This window comes from Heterocephalus glaber, unplaced genomic scaffold (genome assembly GCF_053883595.1).
Source record: "Heterocephalus glaber isolate CG9 unplaced genomic scaffold, H.glaber_assembly_v1.0 deba00001497, whole genome shotgun sequence".
Lineage (NCBI taxonomy): Eukaryota > Metazoa > Chordata > Mammalia > Rodentia > Bathyergidae > Heterocephalus > Heterocephalus glaber.
Window position 1 is genome coordinate 55459922 of NW_028258320.1, and position 23556 is coordinate 55483477.

General features: G+C 44.2%; 1 protein-coding gene and 1 pseudogene across 5 annotated transcripts in view; both read right to left on the reverse strand.

Annotated features, from left to right (window-relative positions):
• The window catches only part of Mgmt (O-6-methylguanine-DNA methyltransferase), a 332622-nt gene that overhangs the window by 244858 nt on the left and 64208 nt on the right, over positions 1 to 23556 (reverse strand). Inside the window, exon 1 of one of the 5 annotated variants that reach the window (XM_013069835.3) lies at positions 6247 to 6443. The exons of the other annotated variants lie outside the window; for them this stretch is intronic. Coding sequence (XP_012925289.1) covers positions 6247 to 6258 — 12 coding nt within the window. The 5' untranslated portion in view covers positions 6259 to 6443. Of the gene's footprint in view, positions 1 to 6246; positions 6444 to 23556 lie in introns of those variants that run through there. 5 annotated transcript variants of the gene reach the window in all.
• Positions 6594 to 9384, reverse strand: LOC147825706 (E3 ubiquitin-protein ligase RNF185 pseudogene; annotated as a pseudogene).

Genomic DNA, 23556 nt, shown 5'->3' on the forward strand with positions numbered 1-23556 from the left:
TAAGTTCATTTGTTCAAGAGTTTGATTGAGTTCTAGTATTTCATTACTTATTTTTAGTCTAGTTGATCTATCTATTTGTGACAGTGGGGTGTTGAGGTCCCCCACTGCAATTGTATTAGTGCATATATGATTTTTCATGTCCATTAGTATTTGTTTTATATAGTTGGATGCACTAGTGTTTGGTGCATATATATTTATGATTGTCATCTCTTCCTCTTGGATTCTTCCCTTTACAAGGATGCAGTGTCCTTCTTCATCTCTCTTAATCAGTGTTGGTTTGAAATCTACTTGATCTGCAAAGAGGATAGCTACTCCTGCTTTTTTTTTCGGGTTCCCGTCACATGGAGTATTGTTTTCCACCCTTTAACTTTCAGTCTATGAGTTTCCTTTTGAATTAAGTGTGTTTCTTGTATGCAGCGTATTGTTGGATTTTGCTTCTTGACCCATTCTGCCAGTCTATTTCTTTTGATTGGTGAATTGAGACTATTAACATTGATGGTTATAACTGAAATGTATTGACTTGTCATTGCCATGACTTTTTCTTTTTGTTGGGTTCTCCCCCTTTCCATTTAATTTCTTGTCATGCCAGATGGGTTCATTCTGCTTTGCTTCCTGGGGTTGTGATCCTCAAATGTCTGTTCCTAGGATACTGTGTAAAATTCTTTGGAGTGCTGGTTTGGTATTCATGAAGTTCCTGAGGTGCTCTTTGTCATGAAAGTATCTTATTCCTCCATCAATTTTGAAAGATAGTTTTGGAGGGTACATCAAGCTGGGTTGGAGGCTGTTTTCCTTTAGGGCTTGGAATATTTCACTCCAAGCTCTTCTTGCCTTGATGGTTTGTGTTGAGGAGTCTGCTGTCATTCTGATGGGCTTTCCTTTGTATGTGATTTGTTTCTTTTCTCTGACTGCTTGGAGAACTTTGTTCTTCTGTTGTGTTTCTGGAATCTTAACAATTATATGCCTATGTGTAGATTTTTTTTGATCAAGGCTATTTGGAGTCCTATATGCCTCACTTATCTGTATGTCAAGCTCTTTTCCCCTGCTTGGGAAGTTTTCTGCCATTATTTCTGTGAAGAGATTTCTTATGTCATCTGCACTCTCTCCTCTATCTTCATTGAGCTCAGTCAGTCTTATGTTATTCTTGTTTGCATCATCTAGCAGCTGCTGGATTGATTTCTCATGTTCCCTCATAATTTTGAAGCAATTTTTCTTTTCCTGGTCACTAATTGCAATCTTATCTTCTATATCTGAAATTCTGTCCTCACATTGGCTCATTCTGCTGTGTAGACTTTCAATGGAGTGTTTTATGTCCTGGAAATCTATTTGCATCTGTTTTATGGATTTCATTTGTTTCCTGTTTTGGGATTCCATCATGTTCCTGAGCTTCTCTCTAGATTTATTAATCATGTCTTGCACTAGGGGCACAATTTCTCCTGTTATCTGAGAAATTATTTCTGATTTCATTTTTTCCAGATCCCCTTTTGTTGCCAGTTCAGTGGGTCCAGGTGGTTGAGTATCAGAGTGTTCCATCTCATTTCCCTTTGAGGTTGCTGTAGGTGATCTGGAAGTCTGGTTTTGAGACTTATTTACGTGTTTTCTCATTTTGACTGGGGTGGGGGGCTGTTAGCGCCTGCACGGATTACCTCCTCTGAGCTGGGAGAGGTGGGGCAGTGGCCAGGTACAGTGGTAGGGATGGTGACACAAAAGCCTTTTCCTGTGGGCTGGGAGCAGTGGGAGGGATGGTGGCCAGGAAGCCCCTTCCTCTGGACCAGGAGCAGTGGGATGGCGGCTCAGAAGCCCCTACCTCTGGGCCGGGAGTGGTGGGAGGGATGGTGGCCCGGAAGCCCCTTCCTCTGGGCCAGGAGCAGCGGGACAGAAGGTGGCCCAAAAGCCCTTTCCTCTGGGCTGGGAGCAGCGGGAGGGATGGTGACTGGGAAACCCCTTCCTCTGGACCAGGAGTAGTGGTACAGTGGCTCAGAAGCCCCTACCTCTGGGCCAGGAGCAGCGGGACTCAGTACCATAGTCTGGTGGTCTGGTGTCCTCTGCGTCTTTGTAATGTGGAACCAGGTGGCTGCCTGTCTGCAGCGGGGTGATTCAGTGTCTTCCGTGGGATTCGGGACCTCAGTGGGGTGTGCACAGACTTGCCTGTCTGCAGCGGGGTGATTCGGCATCTTCTGTGCGACCAAAAATTTAACTTTTGTTAATCATATTTGCAGATTCCATGATGTTGAGAAAGAAAGCAAATACACAGCAGAAATAAGAAACAAAAACCAGTGAGGCCAGAGCCCTTTACTGCGATCAGGATCTCTATTATTTCCTGTTAAGAGTTGGGACTGTACTAAATTAATTAATTCTGGAAGTCAGAAGTCCGAAACCACTATCACTGGGCAGGGATCAAGGCACTGGTGGTGCTGTGTTCTCTGAAGCCTCTGAGGAAGCCCTTCCTCCATGCAGTTTTTAATCTCTTGGAAATCTGTTTGTATCTGTTTAATGGATTCCATTTGTTTCCTATGTTGGGATTCCATCATGTTCCTCAGATCCTCTATTTTTTTATCTGTGTCCTCTCTAGATTTATTAATCATGTCTTGCACCATGAGCAAAATCTTTGCTGTTATCTGAGTGATTATTTCTGATTTCATTTTTCCCAGATCCTCTTTTGTTGCCAGTTCAGAGAGTCCAGGTGGTTGAGTATCAGATTGTTCCATCTCGTTTCCCTTTGGGGTTGCTGAAGGTGATCCAGAAGTCTGTTTTTGAGACTTTTTTACGTGTCTTCTCATTTCCACAGGAGGGGGTGCTTCTGGTGTCCACGCAGTTCACCTTCTCTGTCCTAGGAGCTTGGGATGGCGGTAGGGGAGCTTCCTTCTGGGTGCTGAGACCGGTTGAGCTTCTCTGCCCTAGGAGCCTGGGATGGAGGTGGGGAGCTTCCTTCCCGGTGCTGGGACTGGCTAACATTACACTATTGTTAAACAGATTCATTGCTGGCACTGCTATAGCCTTATTTGGGTGGTGCTTTTCTAAAATTTTTGCATGTTTTACACATTTTACACATCTCCCTGATCTCATTTGAAGTGAGGAACTCCTCCGCCTTTTTCTCCTCCTCCTCTGCAAATGAGATCTCCATAACCTCTTGTTGTTGGCAGATGATCATCCACAATTCCTCAGGGAGAGAAAGAGAAAAGCCACTGGCTCAGTTTTGATCATCCGGCGTTCAGCATCATGTATTACTAATATTGTGAGACATCTCACATTTATCAAGTTAAAATTAGAAATGTTTGCTCATCTTGAAGCGCACTCACAGAACAAGGTATAATTCAAGGTTGTACATTTAAAAGAAAAGCCTGGGACTCAGGGTGTAGCTCCAGTGGTTGCCAAGCATGCACAAGGCTCTGGGTCCAATCCCCAGCACTACCAAAAAAGGGCAAAGTATGTATGAGATGCATAAGATAGGAGATACAGTGGAAAAGAAGCAAGACTCAGCCAGCACCAACACAAAGCACCTGTTAGCAGGTCCACAGGAGACAATGAGCAATGCTGCAATGAATCACTATGGTGTGGAAATCATATAAACTTTACACTCAAAGAACTGGGCAAATGCTGTCCTGTGGATGTCTCCTCTGTGCTAACAATCTTGATAGATCTTAATTTTGGTTAACATAGCAAGGGCTCAGAACAAAGATATACTAAGAGCAGTAAGAAGCCAGCAATGGGGTTTAGACAAATTAATGGTCTACGAAAATACCCCTCACCCAGGTGAGAAGACAATGCAGAGGAGCTAGTACTTGTGTCAGATGAAGCCCTTTGCTCTTCTCTCCTTTATAACTCCTTAGGCACTCAGAAACACAGAGGCTCGCTGCCTCTCCACTGCCCTCTATACCAAGGATTCCCAGAACTCCACCCATGAACTCATGTACCAGGGATAGAGGGAAGCACCTGATCTCTGTCCAAGACCTTCCCCTAAGTGCCAGAATTAGAAGCCAGTCCAGCTTTCTTGCTGCTTCTGCTTTCTTGTGCTAATGCTACTTGAAGGAACTCGTCCAAGGCTATCACCTGGCAAAAATGTTCTCCTCTATGTAGCAATATATGGAATGGCATTACCATCTACCTTCTCTAACCCAAACCAGGACTTTCCTAGGAGTTCTCCTGTACCCCACTATGTTCACACACCTGTGCTTCGGTTAGATTTTGTTATTTTTCAGCTCTTAAACTCAGCATGGCCTCCATCATGGCAACTACACCTAGAGGCCTTCATCAAACCTCACCCGCATGGGCAATACTTTCCTCATGGTCCATTTTGTTTTTGTAATGTAAAACCATGTATTTAATTCTAAATGGAAACATTTTACAACAGTGAAAATAACAGTGACTGGCCAAGGTATGCTGCTGTATATATTGCCATTTTCTGACTGTGGTCAGGACCTGGTCCTAGTCCTCCAAGGTGGAGGCAAAGAGAACACATACAAGGTAAGTAGCCTTGGCAGAAGAGTGAGGAGCCTGCTGAAGGGCAAGGGGAAGGGGACTCCATTAGTTGGGCCAACAGTCCCAAGTCGGCTATCGTGCCCCAGAGCCTGACAGAGGGTGAGTGGGGACCTATAAAGTTCACAATCAGGGCACACGGCCAATATGGCTTTGCTAATGAGCTCCTGGGATGCTACTGCTGGTGGAGCTCTCCTGGTCCCCATTTCATTAAGTATTCTAAATGATTTGTCTTTCTACCCACAACTTTTCTTTAATCTTTTATCTAGGCTCAACTTGCTGAAGTTAACTCCCCCTCTACTAGTTGGGGTCACTGTACTGGGGTAATAACACTGGAGCAGAGGCAATCCAGAGGGCCTTGTGACTTGGGCCCACAAGCTGATAAGAAGAGCACTCTTGAGAGGGTGCTGAAGAATGTTTAAAATCCATCAGGCACACTGTAAAACTGGTGGGTTATTCCTACCAGTTGGATTTGGCAAATCAATCACCTATTCAATACTTTATGTATTTTTTTAAACACTGAGCCCTGGTATTAGTAGGTACAAAGGAAAAGGAAAAGGGATGGAAACCTTGCACTTGGGGCTTTCTACTATTGCTGGAGGTAAGCCAGGAATGGTGCAGATTGGCAAAGTGAGCAAGAGTTCTCCCACAGAAGTCCATCTCCCTTCATCATCGAGGTCTCCAAGGAGAAGCTGAGCTTCTAGGATGAAGTCTGGCAGGCCAAGCAAGAACTGTCCCACCAGATGAACTGTCTATCTGCCTGGCATTACACTCTTGCAATCAGGATGGAGCTTATAAAACTGAAAAAAGAAACTACAGGCTTGGGAAGAACAGCTTCCCTTAGATTCCACAGTAAGGAAGACCACATCGTGTCATTGTGCTGAGGTTCCCTAGACCTGCCGTCTGGCTCTACAAAATATCAAGGTTGCCTGCTCAGGTGTCACACACTTCCCCAGTTTTAGAACACACACAAGGAGTTTTCGGGAGACTCTACCATACCATACCAAAAGCAGGGTCACAGTGGGTCATCCCCCTCCCTGCTTCTTCATAATGGACAACTTGGCTTCTGAGGATGGTGGTCCTCCACATGCAGCTAGGCTGATCTGACTAAGTCTCCCACCTCTCTGGGTAAGGAAGCCCTCAGAGTTTCTGCGGCATAGGGGACAGGGCTACGTGTTCAGTTGCTCCTGCATTGGAGCTTTGAATATCATCGAGGGCCCAACTCCAGGTTTCTTAATGCACAGCAGGCAGTCCCAGCTTCAGCAGTAGTCTAGGCTGTTTGCCCTCTGGTAGACAGGGTAGATGAATATAGTTTTGAGGGGAAAGCTGACAGGAAATCTGTGAGTGAAGCCACATGTCTTACGAAGAACAATCTACACCAGGAAACCAGGAGGTCATTTAAGCTGCTCTCTGGGGCCACAAACACTGAGCAAAGCCCAGAGCTAATAAATGATCTTTGGGTCTCTGGTGAATTCATGAGTGGCTGCAGCTGCTGCAATTATGATCTTCCTGGGATAGCAATATTTTGGGTCTCTGCTAAGAAAGGAAGGGGAGAAAAGAGGACAGTGGCACTTCATTTCTTTACAATAGAATCCTGTACACTGAAAAGATTGTCAAACCCCAAATAATAGAAGGCAAAGTGAAAATATGTGAAACAATGTAACAATAAGGACAGAGGATCTGGAAGGGGAACTTGTCCGTATGAAGAGCCGCAATGGCCACAGAGGCCAGTTACCAAGGGGTAAAGAGATGAAAGTAAGTTTCCATAAATACCATTCGGTTCATCCTTTGTTTCTGTAATATAAAACTCAGGTGAAATTGTACTCTGACAGCTTCTTTCTTCCTACTTCTTCCCTGTGCAGTCAGGACCTCCTGAGTTGAGTGGAACAGGATTTCATGCTGCCATCCACGAGAGGAAACTCAACACCAAACCCTGAGGTTACAGAAGGGTGTTTACAGTAGTGGCAGTACTTGGGGGTCCTTGCCAACTGGTTTTGAGCTCCAAAGCTCTGATGGAGAAGCTAGACTCCTTGAAGTGTTATTGACCCACTGGGTCAGAATTAGCCAGGAAGCCAAATACCAGGATGAGGGTTGCACATCACCAGTCCAGAGGCCCTGTGGTAGACGCAGACAGAAGCCCAGCATTAGGAAATTAGGAGCCAGAATCATGAGGGCCACAAACAAGAAGAGGCATAACATGACAGAAACTGCTCATCTGCATACTGGGGTGTCCCAGGTACAGCTGGACGAGGCCACCCATCATTTATGTTAAATGCTGTGGCAAATATGCCAAAGGGAAATGCCCCAATTCCAAAAGACATCTGGAAGCCACTGTTTCCACATCCAAATCCTTGAAATCCCCCTCTATCCTCCGGCTCTGGCCTCTGGCATTGAGGACAAGGAGGGGTCTTCTTCTTGTACTGTCCAGTGCCCCATCTGCTGTGGAGCAGAATGACCTTGTCTCTGCTGATGGTGGCTTTGCAAACTGGACACACTTGTCTGTTAGGCCTGGTCTCCAACCACTGATATAAACACGGCCAACAGAAGTGGCCATACAGGCTGACGCTGGTGTCCCTGGTTGTGTCCAGGCATATGTTCCAAGGAAGGTGCTGTCCTACCCTCTGCTCTTGCCAGTGTCATTGCTGCTCCCACTGGGTCCCCCTGGACTGGAGTTCTTAAGAGATGCAGAGGCCAAGGCCCCTTGGTTGCCATCCTTGGCTATCAGCAAAGCTCTGAGTGAATATCCTCTCCAGGAAAATTCTGTCTTCACACAGCAAGTGCCGCTGAGGCCACTTCACTCTAATAGTCTCTTGGTCTACCAGCTAAGTCCTAACACCTCATCAGCCTATGGGACTAGACCTCTGACCCCTCCTACAGGGACTCTGGTCACAAGGAGACACCCCTCTTGAAGAGACCTCACTCAACCCTCATCCCTCAACACTCATGCAGCACAAACCAATGTTAACTACATCTGGGAGCTAGAGCAGACTCAGTAACTACAGCCCACAGTGCTAAATGTGGCTCACCACATGCTTCTGTAGATCAAGTTTTACTGCAACACAGCCACACCACAGTCATTTGTTCATTTAGAGCCTACTGCTGCTTGCTGTGCAATGGCAGAACTGATGAGGTGTGAAGGGTACAGGAGGGCACTTAAAGCTCTGGACCCCAAAAGAAGGGGTCTCCTCACCTTTAAAGATCCTCACTGACACCCATTATCTCTGCCCAAATCTTCAAGCATTCCTCACCATGCAGCTTCAAGCCTCTGTGCCTTTGCTGGAGTGTCCTCCTTGCCTATCCACCACTGGGTGCCTGTCCACCATGCTTAGTGTCTCCCATACTGGCAGACTGTTCTCCATTACCAGCACTCCCTGTTAGTCTCTCTCTGTGCATTAGACATGTTTTAGTACCATTCTCTGATCTCTCCATAGTGAGGGAAGAAGTGCATCTCTACCCCTCAGAGAAGATAGGCCTCCCATCACGCAGGTGCTCTGTAACCACTACACCCAAGACTCAGCCCTTAGCAATAAGACCTCACAGCTGTACCGAGTGAAGCCCCTTTCTGAGCACACTGACAGGGATCTGAATATTCCACTTCAGGGCCCCAGGGTGTGGATATGGGACTTGCTGAAAGACCTCAGCCCTGGGTCACATAGATCACAGAGGCTCCTTGACCACATCATACTCCTTAAGCACCCCAACTTCTGGGGCTCTCCACTGTGTACAGGATAAAAGCCAAGCTTCCTGAGAGGGGAAAGAGGGGCCTCTGGAAGGAGCTGTCCCTCTGCCCTGTCAAAACATGGAGAGGGACCAAATAAAGGCAAGAAACACAATTGTGGCTTCCCACAGCTGATCTGTTTCACTGAAAAAGTCCCTTAAATTCTATTTCCATTTAAATAGTGGTTTTATCTAGATAGAATGGTCAGCATAATCATTAGAGAGCATGAGTATAAGGATCTAGCATGGGCACTGGGCATGGTGGCACACACCTGTAATCCCAGCACTAGGGAGGCAGAGCCAGGAGGATCACCATGAGTTCTAGGCCAGCCTGGGCTACAAAGTGAGTTCAGGGCCAGCCTGAACACAAATTGAGACCTTGTCTCAAGGGGGCAAAAAAAAAAAAGATCTGGCACGAAAAAGGGTGTGGTATTATCCCACCACCACAACAAAAGCCCTTGGCTTGGATATTGTTTCCAGGAGTACACTGCCTTTCTCCTCAAAAATCTTATCCAACAGCATCAAAATTCTTGCCTGTTCTTCAAAAGTGACTGCCACCTCTACTCCCACTGTCCTGGGGTCCCTCTTGATTTCTTTATTCTATAACGATTCCCAGGTGCTTCAGGGAAGGGAGCTGGCATCCACGAAAGCACAGGCATCACATGCATAAGGGCCTACAAAACATTTGTTGAACTGAATTATTGGTGTGTCCACCATCCAGGACAACTGTCCATGACAGCATTTCCCAGTGTTCACAGAAGACACTCCACAGAGAATAGGGTTCCAGGGTAAAGGCAGGAGTTGTATGTGCTCTCCCCTTCTAGAAACACACTCTACACAGAAGAGGATTAAAAGCTACAAGCCAAGAACCTGGTGGAAGTATGTTTAACTCTCAAATGTAGTTTACCATGGAGCAATGTTTTTTACCCTCTAACCCTGCTCAGGCTAAAGGTACTGTTTCCTAGCAGAGCTGGAAGTAGGAGTCCTGGTCACTGCGCTTAGATGAGGCATGACCCACCACCAGGACTACTATCAGGCAGTATCTTTCTGGCAAGCATGAGAAGCTGATCCCAACTAGTTTAAGCACAAAGTCAATTTACTGAAAGACTATTCCAAAGCTCATAGGACTTCTGGGAAGGCAAGAGGAGCAGGCTCAGAAAAAAGTGGAACCAAGCCTGGCTACAACCCAACTGCAACCACAATCAAGCTTCAGGAAACATCTGTGGGGCCAACCAGGAACACCAGAAGTGGTAGCTGGCCTTGTTGCCACCACTGCCCTGGAAACAGGATATAGCAGCATCACCACTGGAACACTCTGCTGCCCTGGCTGCTGGTTACCAGTGCCTGATGACCCTCGAACTGGGACCTAGCCAGGACAGGTCCGTGCCCAAGCAGCAGAGGGCAGGGACATCCCAGGAGAAGAAGGGTTTGCCGCATAGGTATCATAGGAGTTTGGGACCCCACACCACTACAAACATTCAGACTGGGAAGGTTCCAACTTGAGGAGTCAGACTTTTCTACACTAGCCTTCCATTTTGTAATAATAAAACAGGACTGCCACTCCTGACTCAACCCTCAGAGTGCCCTTGGCAGTCTCACTGGACATGGCCAAGCCCAGGGCTCTGTACACTGCTCACTATGAGTGTGCTGGGGGCCAAGGCTCCTCCCTGCACAGGCCATACCTTGTGGTCACTCCAGTCCAAGTGTCTGGGAGACACATTCAGTGTGCAGAGATAAGGCAAAGGAGGTGGGAGGGCTGGGCTAGGAGGGTAACTGAGGGAGAATTTCAGAGCAGTGATGGAAAGGTGTCTGAGATCTCCCCCACAAGAGGGAGGAGCTCTGCCCTGCCAGCTCTTCAGGTCTAGGTCCAGTGGCCTCTGACCATGGACAGGACTGGCTGAATGTGAGAGGCTGTAGGTCTGCAATGTGGTGAAGGATGGGCACCCAGCCTAATCCATTGCAGACAAATGAACTACACAACTGGGGCTCTGCATCAAACAGCACCTCCCTCCAGCAAGTACCCAGAGACACCATTTTTAGCTCTATAAAACCCCAACACTCTGGCACATTCCCCAAATGTGTGCTGAGGTGCTGTCCCCCATCTCCATTGACAAGCATCAGTGTGCATCCCATGCCCAGCATCATTGCACAGGCTCTAGGTGGTCTGAACTGACCTCTCATCCAAAGTGGATCAAGAACCATCTCCCCTGATCAGCAAGGTCCACACACAGAATCAACCACAAAGCTAGAGAATGAGTGGCAGAACAGGAGGTTTCATCTATCTTACACCAAAACTGAAAAAGGGGAAATCAGTATACAACTGGAATAACCGATGCATTCAAATCTGAGCTCTCTGTGAGCAATAGATTCCACTTCCTATCCATATTCAGTTAGCTAGTCATTTAGTTAAATGAAGTATGAAGAAGTAAAGTCCTTGGATTTGCTTACAGATGCAACAGAACTGAAATGAACCCAACACATCCCACCTTGACAAGAAGAGGAGCTGGGACCTTCTCATCTCAGACTAAGCCGCCTATGATGGTCACACTCTTCAGGGAAGTCTGGCTAAGTGGTGTTTTCATTGGCATGCTGGGCTTTTAAGCCTCTTTGCAGAACTTTGCAAGTAAAAATGCACCATAACCCACTGGCTGCTACTTTGCCAAAAGAAAAAAAAAAAGAAAAAAAGAAAAGAAAAGGAAAGCAGCAATTTTAACATAATTTTACGTCAACCTTGCCAGAAATAGAATTTGATATACCACAGAAGTCTGCACACGACTTTCTTTGGCATAGACTACCACAGCATTTGACAGTCCTTCCACAGGCAGTAGAAGGAGCAGGGTAATTGTGAATCCTGATATATAATGGGTAACATGTTCCCAGGACAAGCTCTAAACCACTGGGTCTGGCAGGCAGAATAAGAAGCCCAGGGCTGTACCAGCAGGTGTGGACACATCCTTTATGGCTGGCAGCTAGCAGAGATGTAGGGGACACCTGCAGACTGAAGGGGGGTGTCACAGAACCTAGAAAGTGGGCAGTGAGAAAAGTGAAGCTTCAACATCAAGAAATGTACCAGGCATCCCAGCTTGAGGGGAGGCATATATGGGGAGCCACATGACAAACGCCAATCGGCAATAGATGGCAGCAGCTTGGATACAGCCCTACAGAGCTGTGTGAGGAGGACACATCCTCACATAGCAACATCCCTGCACCAAAGCCCAATGGTGTCAGGACCTCCTGTTGGGCTCCAATGATGACACCACACATGGATCTTCACCAAATCAGACAATCTCCAAGAGGAGGCTATTCAACTGGTGATGGCCAGGTCCAGGACACTGGCTCACTGTGACTCTGCAAACACATACAGCACAGTCCAGGCACTGAGTTCACAGCAAGGATGACTCCAAGCAGGGGCCACTGCTGGGCCAGAAGGGTGGTGCTGAGGGAAACCACAGATGGGAATCCCAGCCACACTTTGGGGAGAGTGCAGCAGTTGAGAATCTCTGGAGAAAATGATGTCTGCATGGAGATGTGAGTTACAGGAAGGAGCTAGCCAGGTGGGAAAGCAGATTGAGGCAGAGCCAGGACAACGAGGTGACCCACAGGAGCTCTGGAGAGACTGGCTATGGGGCTGGACTGACCACTCTTGCAGCCTGGTCTTTCCCAGTGAAGCCAGTTTTCAACCAGGGTGGAATCACCTGGATTGTACCATATTCCAGAGGCTCCATCTACAGCTGTGAAAAGAAGGAACAGAACAGAGTGCAGGAGCCACAGAGAAGACCCTGGAAGTTATCCAGTGAGGAATGACAGTGAACTCAGCCAGGAGAGAGGCAGAAGAGAGATTGAACAATAGCAATCAATAAATTATTTGTAAATAAATATTTTCAAAGACCTGAGCACCCCTCTGCATTCAATACTGGGCAAAGGTACTGGAAACTGAAATCAGACAAACCTGGTCTCCCGCAGGAGAAAATTATCTACAGAAAGTAAACCATACTGTACTGCATCTGCAACTTTTTCATAAATCTAAAATTATTCCAAACTCAAACTTCATTTTTTAACAAAAATCAATATACATAGAATAAGATGACTTAAAATATTTCTATGTATTCCTTTTGCTTTCTACAATAAGTGTGAGTTTATTTGACAGAAGAAGAAAACTATTACAGTCCAGTGTGTGGTGGTGCTGATGTGAGGAACAAATAGTGAAAGCAGCGTTGGTCACTGCCAGTGATCCTGCCCTCTCTTACCTGTAAAATAAATGACTACCGATACTTTCTACACCAAATAAAAATGAGGTGTGAAATGTTGAGTTATAAAAAAGGTTATGGGCCATCTGTCCCACAGTTCGCAGCCCAGAGGAAAGGGCTTTTTGGCTGCCTTCTGTCCCACCGCTCCTGGCCCAGAGGTAGGGGCTTCTGAGCCGCTATCCCACTGCTTCCGGCCCAGAGAAAGGGGATTCCTGGCCACCACCCCTACCGCCGCTCCTGGCCCCTGGCCCACCTCTCCCAGTTCAGAGGAGGTGAGCCGGGCGGGAGACAACAGCAGGGCCCCCCGCCCCCCCCAAGTCGAAATGAGAAAACACATAAATAAGTCTAAAAGCAGACTTCCAGATCACCTACAGCAACCCCAAAGGGAAATGAGATGGAACACTCTGATACTCAACCACCTGGACCCACTGAACTAGCAACAAAAGGGGATCTGGAAAAAATGAAATCAGAAATAATTTCTCAGATAACAGGAGAAACTGTGCCCCTAGTGCAAGACATGATTAATAAATCTAGAGAGGAGCTCAGGAACATGATGGAATCCTAACAAAAGAAACAAATGGAATCCAAAAAACAGATGCAAATAGATTTCCAGGAGATGAAAAACTCCATTGAAAGTCTACACAGCAGAATGAGCCAATGTAAGGACAGAATTTCAGACATAGAAGATAAGATTGCAATTAATGACCAGGAAAAAAAAATTGCTTCAAAATTATGAGGGAACATGAGAAATCAATCCAGCAGCTGCTAGATGATGCAAAGAAGAATAACATAAGACTGACTGGAATCAATGAAGAAACAGGAGAGAGTTCAGATGACATAAAAAAAAACTCTTCACAGAAGTAATGGCAAAAAACTTCCCAAGCAGGGGGAAAGAACTTGACATACAGATAAGTGAGGCATATAGGACTCCAAATAGCCTTGATCAAAAAAAATCTACACATAGGCATATAATTGTTAAGATTCCAGAAACTCAACAGAAGAACAAAGTTCTACAAGCAGTTAGAGAAAAGAAACAAATCACATACAAAGGAAAGCCCATCAGAATCACAGTAGACTTCCCAATACAAATCATCAAGGCAAGAAGAGCTTGGAGTGAAATATTCCAAGCCCTAAAAGAAAACAGTCTCCAACCCAGATGGATGTACCCTGCAAAACCCTTTCAAAATTGATGGAGAAATAAGATACTTTCATGACAAAGAGCACCTTAGGAACTTCGTGAATACCAAACCAGTACTCCAAAAAATTTTACACAATATCCTAGGAACAGACATTGAGGATCACAACCCGGGGAAGCAAAGCAGAATGAACCCATCTGGCATGACAAGAAACTAAATGTAAATGGGGAGAACCCAATAAAAAGGAAAAGTCATGGCAATGACAAGTCAATTGGTTTCAGTTATAACCATCAACATTAATGGTCTCAATTCACCAATCAAAAGAAATAGACTGGCAGAATGGGTCAAGAAGCAAAACCCAACAATACGCTGCATACAAGAAACACACTTAATTCAAAAGGGAACTCATAGACTGAAAGTTAAAGGGTGGAAAACAATACTCCATGCGATGGGAACCTGAAAGAAAAGCAGGACAAGTTATCTTCTTTGCAGATCAAGTGGATTTCAAACCAACAATGATTAAGACAGACAAAGAAGGATACTACATCCTTGTAAAGGGAACAATTCAACAGGAAGAGATGACAATCATAAATATATATGCACCAAACACTAGTGCACCCAATTATAAAATACAAATACTAACAGACATGAAGAATCATATAAGGACTAACACAATACTAGTGGAGGACCTCAATAACACCACTATCACAAATAAATAGATCAACTAGACAAAAAACAAGCAATAAAATATTAGAACTCAATCTAACTATTGAACAAATGAACTTAACAGATGTTTACAGAGTCTTCCACCACACAAAATCAGAATACACATTCTTCTCAGCTGCACATGGGTCATTCTCCAAAATAGACCATATACTCACACACAGAACATGTTTAAGTAAGTGCAAAGGAATTGAAGTTATCCCCTGTATATTACCAGACCATAGTGTGATGAAATTGGAGATCCATAGCAAAAGAAACTGGAAAAATTTCATAAACACGTGGAAATTGAACAACACACTTCTGAATAACCAATGGGTCACAGAGGAAATTAAAGAAGAAATCAGACAGTTCCTCCCATTAAATAATAATGACAACACAACATATCGGAATCTATGGGACACAATGAAAGCAGTCTTATGAGGGAAATTCATAGCAGTGAATAAGCATATTAGGAAAACAGAACGGGCCCAATTAAACAACCTGATGCTGAACCTCAAGCTTATAGAAAAAGAAGAGCAGGACAACCCCAAAGCTCATACAAGGGAGGAAATTATAAAGATCAGGGCAGAAATCAATGCAATGGAGACTAAGAGGACAGTACAAAAAATCAATGAAGCCAAGAGTTGGTTCTTCAAAAGAATCAACAAAACTGACAAACCCTTAGCCAAACTTATCAGAAAAAGGAAAGAAAAGGACCAAATCCATGAAATTAGGAATGAAAAGGGTGAAATTACAACAGACCCAGCAGAAATCCAGAGGATCATCAATACCTACTTCCAGAACCTATATGCCAATAAGATGGAAAACACAGAAGAAATGGACAGATTCCTAGATACATATGAATTATCAAAGTTGAACGAAGAAGACCTAAAAATTCTGAACAACCCAATATCAACCATTGAAATTGAAAATGTAATTAAAAACTTATCAACTAAGAAATGCCCAGACCCTGATGGCTTCACTGCTGAATTCTACAAGACATTTAGAGAGGAACTGCTGCCACTACTGTTTAAACTCTTCAGTGAAATTGAAAGGGAAGCAATACTCCCAAATTCATTCCTGGAAGCAAACATCACCTTGATCCCCAAAGCAGAGAAAGACCCAAACAAAAAAGAGAACTGTAGGCCAATCTCATAGTGAACATAGATGCAAAAATCCTTAATAAGATAATGGCAAACAGAATGCAGAAGATCATCAAGAAGATCATACACCCTGATCAAGTGGGATTCATCCCAGGGATGCAGGGATGGTTCAATATACGAAAATCAATTAATGTAATACACTATATCAATAGAGCCAAGGACAAAAACCATATGATTATCTCCATAGATGCAGAAAAAGCATTTGACAAAATCCAACATGCATTTATGATAAAAACCCTACAAAAATTGGAATAGATGGTCTCTACCTTAAACTGCTAGAAGCCATCTATGAAAAACCAACAGCCGATATCATACTAAATGGTCAAAAACTGAAATCCTTCACACTAAAGTCAGGAACAAGACAAGGATGTCCACTATCACCACTCTTGTTCAATATACTTCTGGAAACATTAGCCACGGCAATTAGACAAGAGAAAGAAATAAAAGGAATAAAGATAGGTAGTGAAGAAGTCAAATTGTCCTTATTTGCAGATGACATGATACTCTATATAGAAGAGCCCAAGAACTCCACCAAAAGTCTTCTAGACTTAATAACCCAATTCAGTCAAGTAGCTGGTTACAAGGTCAACACACAAAAATCAATAGCTTTCCTCTACACCAATGACAGACTCACTGAGAGAGAAATAGGGCAAATAATTCCTTTCACAATAGCATCCAAAAAACTGAAATACCTAGGAATCATCCTAATGAAAGAAATCAAAGACCTTTTCTCTGAAAACTATGGCACTCTGAAAAGAGAGATTGAAGATGATATCAGAAAATGGACAGACATCCCCTGCTCCTGGATGAATGGATGAATATAGTGAAGGAAGGATGAATATAGTAAAAATGGCCATACTTCCAAAATGACTATATAGATTCAATGCAACTCCAATTGAGATCACAGCAGCATACTTCATAGACCTTGAGAAAATCCAAAAATTCTTTTGGAATAAGAAGAGACCCAGAATAGCTAAAGCAATTCTAGGAAACAGAGACATGGCAGGGAGTATCACCATCCCCAACCTGCAAATCTACTACAAAGCTACTGTGATAAAAACAGCATGGTACTGGCAAAGAAACAGACCTGAAGACCAGTGGAACAGATCAGAAGATACAGTAATAACACCAGACACACTCAGCCATCCCATCTTCGATAAAGGAGCCAAACACCCTCACTGGAGGAAAGACAGCCTCTTTAATAAATGGTGCTGGAAAAATTGGTTTCAACTTGCCAAAGATTAAAACTAGACCTATATCTCTTGCCATACACTAAACTAAAATCAAAATGGATTAAAGATCTAAATATTAAAATAGAAATGCTGAACCAGTTGGAACAGAGGTTAGGTCGAACTCTTGAAGACATTGGTGTAGGAAAAGATTTTATGAACAAAACCTCAGTTGCCTGTGAACTAGCACAAACAATCAACAAGTGGGATATCTTCTTATTAAAAAACTTCTGCAAAGCAAGAGAAACCACCAGCAGTGTGAAGAGACAACCCACAATGTGGGAAGAAATCTTCACCTGCTCTTCCTCAGACAAAGGTCTACTATCTCGAATCTATAAAGAACTTAAAAAGATCAGACCTCCCAAATTTAAAGACCCAATCCAAAAATGGGCATCTGAAATGAACAGACATCTCTCAGACAAAGTAGAAATAGCAAATAAATACATGAAAAAATGTTCAACATCACTGGTCATTCGAGAGATGCAAATGAAAATAATGCTGAGATTCCACCTCACTCCAGAAAGAATGGCTGCTATCATGAAATCAACCAATAACAAATGCTGGCAGGGCTGTGGGGAAAGAGGAACCCTGCTCCACTGCTGGTGGGAGTGTAGACTGGTGCAACCACTGTGGAAATCAGTATGGAGTTACCTCAAAGAAGTAGGACTGGAAGTCCCATTTGACCCTGCTATTCCAGTGCTGGAGATCTTCCCCAAAGAATTCAAAGAATCATACCACAGTGATATATGTGCACCCATGTTCATAGCAGCACAGTTTGTGACAGCTAAAATTTGGAAACAGCCCAAATGCCCATCAACTGGAGACTGGATAAAGAAAATGTGGTTTTCTTATAAAATGGAGTACTTTACTTAACCATAAAAAGTGAGAAATTAGAGACATTTATAGCTAAGTGGATGCACATTGAGGCGATACTCTTAAGTGAAATAAATAGGACACACATGAATAAATACCGAATAGTTTCTCTGGTGTGAGAAACTGAAAGTGTAAGTAAGGACTAAAATGTATAATAGGTAATGTGAAATAGGAAGAAAAGGGGCAAAGGGGAAGGGAAAGTGGGTGGGCTAGGGGAAAGGAAAGAAGGGAATGGGATTAATATGAGAAAATGGAAAAACAGGAACAAAATCTTTGTAAATAGGGAAGGATGGAGGGGTTGAAGGGAGGGCAGGGGAAGGGGGGAAAATAAGAACCAAGAGAGATTATATAAAGGTGAAAATTTCCAATGATAAATGTCATTATATTGTATACCTAAAATTTGCCAATGATTAGAATGAATAATCGATAATGCAAAATAGTAAGAAAAGGTCCAAAGGGGTAGGGGTAGTGGGAGGGGCAGGGGAAAGGAAAGAAAGGAAAGGAAAAATGATGAGAAATGGAAAAAATGGAAATAAAGTCTTTGTAAATAGGGAAGGGTGGAGGGTGTGAAGGGAGGGCTAGGAATGAGGAAAAAATAAGAACCAAGATGCATCATGTAAAGGTACAAGTTCCCAATGAGAAATGTAAATGTGTTGTATACCTACAATGCACCAATAAAAGAATTTAAGAAAAAAAAAAGGTTATGAATAGGACAAACCCAAGCAAATCAGAGCACAGCCCAGCATCCCTCAAACTTGACAGAGCCCTGTCCCTTCTCTCAACCTGGGATCTTAATAGAAGCCTGTTCCCTCCACTTTTGTGGCTTCTCACATACTGCTCACCCTGCCTTGGGCCTTTGCACTGTAACCCATGCTCCCTGAAATGCTTCTCCTTCTCATCTCTGCATATCATCTCTGGTCACTTAACTTACAGCCCTGCTCACATGTCACCTTCTCAGAAAAGCTTTCTGAAAACAGTCACCACTTTCACCCTTCTTTCTCAGCTTTATTTCCTTTATAGCCCTTATGTGTTATGAAATTAAATGAGATGTATTTTGTTTCTTTGCTATGTGTTGCCTTCCCTACAACTTAAGCTCCAATATAGGTGATAAATATGTGACAAATCTAGTCAATGAATAAGTCTGCTGAGAGTTGAAAGTTTAATAAAATGGAAAAAAAATATATCAGATGGCACCATCCCCTTCTCTTCCTTTCTTGACAGGGTCGATACAAGGAGCTGTGGCAACCACTTGACGAACATGAGGGAAGGGACAATTGGCTTGAGAGAGCCTGGCCCCAACACTGTGAACCACTGCATCACCAGCAGCTGTGTCCTGCTGGACTTCGACTCGTGTGAGAAAGAGAAAGCCAGTTTGTTTCAAGTCCACGTTCGAAGGAAATCATGTTTTCTTCAGCTCAGAGTAGTCATACCTGTTCTGTATCTCAGCACTTAGAATGGTGTCTGATATTTTATGGCTGCTCAGCAAATACTTATTGAATAAATGATCTAGTTATACAAAGTATGTGAGTATGATTGAAGTGAGAACTTGGAAGGTTCACTGTAAGAATAATGGGAGCCCATAGCAGAAGCCTGGTGGCCTGAGCAATCTAGGAAGGCTCCTGGAGAAGGTGTCAAGGTGAGAGGGAGAGTCACTTTCTGGGGACAGGTGAAGGAAAGCAGTGTCGGAGATCTGAGGGGCAAGGTCCTGCAGCCACAAATAGCCAGAGAGTCAGAGAAACTACAGGAGGAGCCCAGCCACATGCAAGGAGAGGCCCAGGTATGAGATGGGGCCACTGCAGCAGCTCTTGGAGCAGTGAGGAGCAGGAATAAGGAGACGAGGAAGAGATAAATGGCAGCAACAATGCCATGCACATCCAGGGCAGGGAGGAGAAGCACTGAGAGGCTGGCAGAGCCTCCCTAACTAGGAGAACAGGGCCACTACGTGTGCACATGTGCGTGGTTATGACCTGCTCCAGCTCAGCGTATGCTGTGAGCTTTCCAGGCGAGAAAAAGAAAACTCAAGCACCTTTCCTACAAGCTCAGGTTTATGGCAGCTGCATGCCAACAGGGGCTGCCCTGGACACAGGACCCTCAGGCCTGCAGCCCTGGACCAAAAGGAACACATCTTGGTCAAACAGGGTTCCTGTCAAACCCAAACTACCAGTTTCCAACTTGCTCAACAACACTAAACACCCAAATGTGTCGGACCTTTAGAATTAGACCAGAGGGTCCTGTAGCAGCTTTCAGAGCCCAAGTCTTTGAATGTTTACCAACAACTGTAGCCCCAGGGCACATGCACACAAATGTGACCCTAGTTAGAAAAGGAGCACAGTCTTAGGTACAATAAAAGGCCGGGGTCCTGCTGGGCCCCAGTGCTGTCTGCCTACAAGGCCTTTCATCACACATTTCTTAAACTTGGCTGGGCTTCTCGTCTCCCACTTCCTGACTCCCATCCCAGAACCTGACTGTGAAATAGGGCCCAGAGGGCCACTCCCTACATCATCATTGCGGCATCCACCTAAAGCCACAAGAGGGGCTGACATTAATTGGTGGCAGAAAAAAATTGATTTTTCATGGCTATTTGGGGACCTCTGGAAAACGAAGTAATTTTCATTTCATCTCCCTTTTAACATGAATGGCGTTTAAATAACAATGTTCTGAATTAAGCAGTTGGCGCCAGAGGCCAGTTCCCACTGTATTAAAAGCAAGAGACCCAGAGACAGCAACTATCTTCTTTCTCCTCTACTCGAAATTTTCCAGGCTTGCTGCACATGTCTAAAAACCAGCCTTCCAGAACCATCTTTGCAGCTCTGTACCTAGCACTTTTCACCATTTCCATGGTCAGAAACAGTGCTCAGAAACAGGTCAAAAGGAAGAAATCACCCAACTTCTTAATAGTTTGCACACAAGGCTCCCAAGGCCCCTGTTGTGTGGATTGGGGTGGATGAAGTGGGGGCTCAGCTGGTGTGAGGAGGACCAAAGCAGCAAAGGGAACACACCCCCATGGTCCCTGACACAGCCAGTATTAAATGAAAACAAGTTCCTTCCTGCCAAACAGAACAGAAAAGAAGCACCAGGGAAACAGCTTTGGTCTTCATCTTTAATGCCAGGCCATCTAAGCTCAGGCACAGGGGAGTAATGTAATCAGGAAGAAAGCAAATGTCAAAATCCTAGAAGACCAAAAATGCTGCTTCCCTATCACCTAATCCTAAAGTTGCCCATGGGATGGTGGTAGAGTTAGTGAATAGGATTGTTCTCCAAGTGTGAAGGTTGAGAAGGAAAACACTATGTAGAAGCATGTTCACTGGCTAAGACCCAACCCATAGTGTCTGCTAGAACCAGTGAACTGTGCTATGTCATATTCAACGGAAGATAATCAAAGCATAGATCTGTTCTTTTGCTCTAACAAGCAGAGGTGTTCAGTTAGACGGAAATGGTTCTGCCCAAGAAAACTAGATCTAAAGTTTGCTCAAAAATATCACTCCAAAGCCTGATGTTCTGGCCCAACCAACAAGAAAAGGAAAATGACTCCCCTGGTTTGTTGCTAAATTTCTGTGTGGCCAACTACATGGAAATAGAAGAGAAATTCTGTATTCAAATTACATAACTAGGCTTTCCAATGACGAGACTAGTTGTATTAGAAGCCACATTCCATTGACACTGCATTCTGCTAGGGTCTTGCACTTGCAGACTTCCAGGGCATGGCAGCTGCTATGGTGCAGGTAGGCCTTTCATAACTACCACTGGAGACAGCACAGCAGAGCACCTTTCTGATGAATGGTGGTTTGGTCCCAAAGAATGCTCTAACTACAAGAGCCATGGGGAGTAGAGGATGGGGACAGATCAGACCCTTGCAGTTAAGGTTCCAGAAGGTTCCCAGGCCCCAGTGTCATGTTGAAAAGCCCTGCATAGTCATCTAAATAATATGGTACATGTAGCACATTATAACACAGATGCAAAAGTGTCTGTGTGTCACACCCAAGATTTGGAGGGACAGCTGAGGAATTTGCTCCCAGGTCTGTAAACCAAGCATAACTAAATATGAACTGGCATTGTCTACATTTAAAAATCATACTTAAAAAATAAAACCCAGTTTCCCTCCAAACTTTTCATGTAGGTGCATCTATTGAGAAAAGTATGAATGGCTGCTTTCTTTGTGATGCCCCAACCCTCTCTGAATCTGTGCCATCAAGCAAAATCAAGGAGCAGTTAGAAAACCCACTGCTGCATATGCTTGCATGTACAAAAGAAATAAATCACACACAGAGAAAAGTGTAAAAAAACCACTTTTCTATGTACACAGATTTAACAAATTGTTCCAGAAATCCCCTGGAACTTCAAGCACTTCTGAGAAATGTTTCCAGATGACAACAATCATTCACATAATCATTGGAATAGTTCAGCCAAACAGTCCATCTAACTGGATACTGGTCCATGAGAAAAGAACAGGGTACAAAAGGGCCTCTATAAGTCTTTTGGGAATCTTACAAGTACCAATCACCTGCTTCCTTAAGAAGTTTCCTAAAAACTTTTCCTAACTACCATGCCACTGCAGACCAGAGACAAATATGCACAAAGACATTCCGTGAACTGGAAGATGCCAGGGTTGGGAAGCTCTATATAAACACAAAGGGCAGCTGTAGGAGACACAACCACAGGCAAAGCACTGTCCATCTTCTAGCTAATTAGCAGTTTGCAGGAAAACATTTTTACACCAAAATGAGAATGAAACGGAAAAACCACAAAGATTTTAAAGTAAAGCATGCAACTTTCTGTGGGCAGCCTCAGATCCAATTCTTGGAAGCTCTAGGTCACTTCTCTGTGCTTAAATAGTTACTTTGAAAGCAAGATGGGGAAGGCACTGTTTAAGGCATTGTGTGTTAAAGTTATTTTGATTCCCTTGCTTTCTGGAAATTCACTAAAATAAGTTTGAGTACTTAGTGCATCGGATACCATCATAATAAAAAATGTGCCACTCTGTCAGCCCAAATACCCAACCCATAGGTGATAAAAGGAAACCAAGTTACAAAAAATGAATGAAATCCAGACCGCCAATTAAAAATTTACAATATAGGGGACAAAATAACATTGCATGGCTACTGAACAGAATTTTGAAATAAAGCAAAGAATACTTAATTTGAAAGAATGCACTCTCCTACCTGTAGCTTCCCCTCATCAAAATGACAGGGGCATATTTCTGAGGCAGGTATGAGGCAGCATCCCACCAGAGGCCTAAAGAGTAGACAGAGCTGCATCAAGCCCTTTATGTGAGGGTAGGAGCAGCCTGTGTTCAGCAAGACTCACCTCCATCCTGCCATCTGGGCTCTCCAAGCTAACAGCCAGCAGGTTGTGGGACCTGAGTCCAGTCCTAGGACTCAGTCCTGAGAAAGGAGAAGTGAAGACTAAAAGGGACTGAAGAGGAAGAAAAGAAGGTGGGTGGCAGAAAAGCTAGCTTAGACCTCAAAGCTTCTGGAACTTCTCCACGGTGGACCCAGGAAGGACAACAGGCAGCCCTGCTTTTGGTTTTAGCTCACTAGTTGCTTTGCCTTCTCTATACTCCAGGCTCTGAGGGCACACAAGGGGTAGTGCCCACTTCCTTTTAAATTTTCTCTTCAGCCCCAGCATGTTCCAAAGGATGTCTGACCATTAAGAGATGCTTCTACTACCTCCAAGACACCTGACAGGTGCTGGTAAAGCCTAAAATCCAATCTGAGCCCTGCCACAGGAACCTGACTTTTACCCCAGCATTCTGGTGTCGGTGCTAATTTTTCACACAGACACAGTCTGAAGACTCTATCCCAAGTCCTCCCCAGTAGGAAACACCATGGAACCCACCACTCAGAATAGGAATGCAACCTGACCTCCTCCTCGCTTCTTACAAGCTGCCAAGCCTCTGCTGCTTTATTTAAAATCCAATGGTGATAACGGAAACAAATTAGAAGAGAAGAGCTTCGTGATCCTGACACCTTGTGAAAGAAACAGACTTAACAGGAGAGGAAACTCTTGTGAAACCTGG